General features: G+C 60.5%; 1 protein-coding gene across 1 annotated transcript; it reads right to left on the reverse strand.

The window, feature by feature from the left end:
- Window positions 1-2,154: 2,154 nt before the first annotated feature.
- Window positions 2,155-4,529, reverse strand: SOX17 (SRY-box transcription factor 17). The gene is made up of 2 exons (XM_072734719.1): window positions 4,074-4,529; window positions 2,155-3,306 (listed from the first exon to the last, which is right to left on the reverse strand). Exons 1-2 carry the CDS (start codon window positions 4,378-4,380, stop codon window positions 2,366-2,368), a joined length of 1,248 nt encoding a protein of 415 aa, XP_072590820.1. The 5' UTR covers window positions 4,381-4,529; the 3' UTR covers window positions 2,155-2,365.
- Between the last annotated feature and the right edge of the window lie 343 nt (window positions 4,530-4,872).

The following is a 4,872-nucleotide window of genomic DNA, read 5'->3' on the forward strand; positions in this document are numbered from 1 at the left end:
TAAGACATAGCAGGCAAGGGTACAATTCCCTCTCCTTGGGCCAAAAATGTGCTAAAATGCCTAGTGTGATCTCAACTGGAGACATGGCCTTGAACGTGAGCAAGTGAGGCCCCTCTGCTCACTTTATCTACTAGGAACTCAGAACATCCTGGGGAAGGAACTCCGACTGGAAGCAGAACCTGTCTAGGAAAAGAGGAATAAAGAATGTGGAAAGGGTCGAGTACTAAGAGGCAAGCGAACTGGATTAGATGGTAGATATAACCCAGGAGTTAACTTCAGAATTGCAAATGCTTAATGTAACCTCTGTTACGCCTAACAAAACAGACTTACCTTTGCTTTCTGAAATTCCTGTTCTAAACATTCCTAGCACCCAGGGACCCCCTCTGAAAAACACACCTTGCCATTTCTCAAGAGAATCCAGTCAACCATTTCAGCTCAGCTGTCCCACTTCAGGATAAATGCTTTCAACTATTCTCCTACCCTTCCCTTTTTTCTATAGCATTAATCAGAGTGGAAGATTTTATGTAGTTTCTCACCACCAGCGTACCAGTTCTTCCAGTGCCCACATATATCCTGGCACAAAGGAAAACAGTGATTAAACAGATTTTAATAACTTGTAGGGGTGCTTGGCTGGTTTGGCACCCCTCTTGATCTTGGGGTTGTAGGTTCGACCCCCACATTGGGCGTAGAGATTACTTAAAATCTTTTTAAAAAAGTTTTGAGAACTTATCAAGCATTCACCCTATCTACGGCAAGTGAGTGCTCCAGTGCCTACTTTCCTCACTTGCAGAAGAGGGAAAACAGCACTTCGGCTCCACAGGCTTGATCAGGCTCAAACTTGGTACAGAAAGGCATTGATGAAAAACACCTGGCACAGGAAATGCCCAGCACAAGTCATCTGCATCCATTACCTCAACCTGCAAAATCTGATGGATGGGGCCACAGCAATTAATGCGGCAGTCCACAGCAGGGCTAACCCCTCGCCTTTACAGCCCCTTGAGTCCGTTTCTCCCCAGAGTAGAACATGGATACCCAGGGCTACAGCTTTGGTTGCCCTGGTAAAGTACACTAGCTACAAATCATCACTGGAACTCTCCAAAGCTTAAGAACTGCTTGTGTCAAAAAAAAAAAAAAAAAATCCAATGCACCTTGTATGCACTTTATAGGAGAGCATCCTATTAAAATCACAGATACGGAAGTTTCATTAAAAGTTAAGGTCACAATGCACATTTGCTTTTGATTCATTCCTGTGACTCCTTCAAATTACTTTTATTTTTTTCCCTTCAAATTATTTTTAACCCGGCAACAGTACTTCCCAAGGTGTAGACAGGTGAGGGCTAGCAAGTTCAGTGTTGAGAGGGAGTGTACAGACTCTTGGTGAAATGTAGGCCAAAAAAAAAAAAAAGAAAAAAATCCAAACTCCTCTGTAGGCTGGTTTCAAGATTCAACTAGAAAACTCAAATTCCTTGGATGTTCTCCTCTGGTGAAGGGATACACGAAAATTGAAAATACCTAGAGTATCTAGATTAACCATTACTTTTCAGAAACTAGGATCCCTGAAATGTGTAACACAGGCTCCTTCTAGGAGGTTTTTCTACCTAGGAAAAAAACAAATAGATATCCTAATGTTCCATTTTAGGGTTTAGCCCTGAATCATCTATAAGAGAAGGAGAAATCGGCTGTAACTACATATTAAATATCAATCAAATGTTTCCAGTGCTATGTTAATACTAAACATTCATCTTAAAAATGGACTTTTGTGACAAGAGGCACTAGCAGCGTGAAAAAGGATTCCAGATTTTATTTCTTTAAAGATCGAGAAAACACACCCAAGATAAAAACGGTTTTGGTCAATAATTTTTCAGGGAACGGAGCAAGTTATTCTGGGACATACTCGGAAACTGGTCAACCTGAACTGGGAAGTGGGGTTCTGACAAGGCAACTGTGGGAAAGAAGAAGTATCTGGACAAATCTTCGCAGACCACCCCACATTTTTCTCCCCCCAACTGTTCAAGTGGCAGACAAAATAAATTACCATAAATTATATGCCTAGGCAATCTAAAAACAAAACAAAACAACCCGAGGCCGAGGACGCCCGCAGCCCCTCCAGGAAGGGTGTAACTCGGTGCTTCTGGCCTGCAGGCAGGACGTCAGGATAGTTGCAGTAGGACACCGCACCGTCAGACGTCAGGATAGTTGCAGTAGGACACCGCAACGTCAGACGTCAGGATAGTTGCAGTAGGACACCGCAACGTCAGACGTCAGGATAGTTGCAGTAGTACACGGCAACATCAGACGTCAGGATAGTTGCAGTAGTACACGGCAACATCAGACGTCAGGATAATTGCAGTAGTACACGGCAACGTCAGACGTCAGGATAGTTGCAGTAGTACACCGCCGAGCTGGCGTCGGACACCACCGAGGAGATGGCCCCGTGGCCGTCGGGGAGATTCACGACAGGGTCGTGTCCCTGGTAAGGGAGCCCCATCTCGGGCTTGCACACAAAGTGCAGGTACTGTTCAAATTCCGTGCGGTCCACCTCCCCGAGGAGCTCGGCGGGCTGGCTCGGGTCCGCGCCGTCGCGGCAGGGCAGGGCCTCGGGGGGCGGCGACGGCTGCTGCGGGTGCTGCTGCGGGTGCTGCTGCGGGGGCTGCTGCGGGTGCTGCTGCGGGGGCTGCTGCGGGGGCTGCAGCGGGAAGCCGCGCCCCCCGCCCGCCGCGGGCGAGCCCATCGCGTTGTAGTACAGCTGCAGGGCGCTGGGGGGCGCCGCGGGGCCCGCCTGCTCCAGGCCGAGGCGCGCGTGCACCGGGCCGCCGGGCGGCTCCGGGGGCCCCGCGTAGTCCGAGGCCGGCGCGTAGCCGTAGGGCCCGGCCGCCGGGCAGTCCCCGGGCAGCGGCGCGGCGAAGAAGGCGGGGTCCGGCTCCACGGCGTCCAGCGGGGACGTGTCCGGCGTGGGCAGCGCGTAGCCGTCGAGCGCGGCGGCGCCCAGGCCCGGGCAGTCGCGGTAGTGGCCGCCCAGGTGCGCGGGCAGCAGCGGCGGGCCCGCGGGGAAGCCCTGCTCGGGGAAGGCCAGGCCCAGGCCGTCCAGCGCCGCGCGGCCGCCCTCGGGGCCCAGCGCGCCGGCCTGCGGCTCGGCCAGGCCGTGCAGGAAGCCGCCCTCCACCCGCTTCAGGCGCTTCACCTGCTTGCGCCTCCGCGGCCGGTACTTGTAGTTGGGGTGGTCCTGCATGTGCTGCACGCGCAGCCGCTCGGCCTCCTCCACGAAGGGCCGCTTCTCCGCCAGGGTCAGCGCCTTCCACGACTTGCCTGCGGGGCGGGGGAGGTGGGCAGGGCGCCGGGCTCACTGGCTGCGCTCCTGGCTGCGCCCCGGCCCCGCGCCCCGGCCCCGACCCCGCCTCTCCCGCCCCTCCCCGCCGGCCTTTAACCGAGCAACTAGAGCGGGCGAAAGGGGTCCAGGTGGGGAGGGAAAGGGCTGCGGGCTGCGGGGGCCCAGCCTTGGGGTGCTCGACGGGCGGTCCTGCCTCCTCTGGCCTCCGGGAGGCCCCGCGCCCGGCCCCGACCCCGCCTCTCCCGCGCCTCCCCGCCGGCCTTTAACCGAGCAACTAGAGCGGGCGAAAGGGGTCCAGGTGGGGAGGGAAAGGGCTGCGGGCTGCGGGGGCCCAGCCTTGGGGTGCTCGATGGGCGGTCCTGCCTCCTCTGGCCTCCGGGAGGCCCCGCGCCCCGCCTCTCCCGCGCCTCCCCGCCGGCCTTTAACTGAGCAACTAGAGCGGCCTGCGGGGGCCCAGCGGAGGCCCAGCCTTCGGGTGCTCGACGGGCGGTCCCGCCTCCTCTGGCCTCCGGGAGGCCGCTCCCGGCTCACCCATCCCCGGGCTCCCCAACGAGGGGGAACGAACGGCCCCCACCGGGGGAGGCCTGGGGGCACGGGCGGCACCAAACCTACGCGGCTGCCGGGGACCCTCGACGACCCAGGCGGTGGGGGGGTACGGAGAGGGGCCGCGGACGGAGCCCGGGGCGCGGGAGGGGCGCGGGGAGCGCCGGGCAGGCCCCGGCCGCGAGCTCGCACTCGCACTCACCCAGCATCTTGCTCAGCTCGGCGTTGTGCAGGTCCGGGTTCTGCTGCGCCAGGCGCTTGCGCTCGTCCTTGGCCCACACCATGAAGGCGTTCATCGGCCGCCGGATGCGAGACTCGCCCTTGGCCCGGCCCGCCGCCCCGGCCGGCGCCCCGCTGCTCGCCGCCGCCTCGCCCTTCGCCTTCATGTCCCCGAGGGGGCTCAGCGACTCGGCCCAGGGGCAGGGGCCCAGCCCGGCCATCACCGCGGGCAGCGCGCTGCGGGTCTGGCTCTGGTCGTCACTGGCGTACCCCGCATCCGGGCTGCTCATGGCGCTCCAGCCCTGCCCCGCACCCCCCAGCCCTCCGCCCGGCCCGGGGGAGATGCCCCGCGGGCTGCTCGAGCAGTAGCCCGGGCCCGACCCGCCGCCGCCGCCGCCGCCGCCGCTCCCGGCAGGTCCCAGCCCCCGCGCAACCTGGGTGCCCGCCGGCCCGGAGACGCTGCGGGCGCCCGGGGCCGCGGGCCCTTTTCTGCGCTGATGCGGCCAATGGAGTGCCGGGGGCGGGCCGGCGGGCGTCCGTAGCCCACGCCCAGCCCGCAGCCCGCGTCCCGGGCCTCGGCTCAACCCCACGCCCGCCCCTTCCCCTCCCCCGGCCGCGCGCCCAGGGCGACACCTGCCCCCGGGAAAACTGGCTGGAGCCGGGCTCTGGCGCCGCGATCCCTCCAAGCTGGGAAGGGGCTCCCGAAAGTCCTTCTGGAATGTAGACGGTGCCGCCGGACAGGAGGCCTGGGCCACGGTAGTTCGGATGAACACACCGAGCAA

The sequence above is a fragment of the Vulpes vulpes genome, chromosome 13, assembly GCF_048418805.1.
Source record: "Vulpes vulpes isolate BD-2025 chromosome 13, VulVul3, whole genome shotgun sequence".
Taxonomy (NCBI): domain Eukaryota; kingdom Metazoa; phylum Chordata; class Mammalia; order Carnivora; family Canidae; genus Vulpes; species Vulpes vulpes.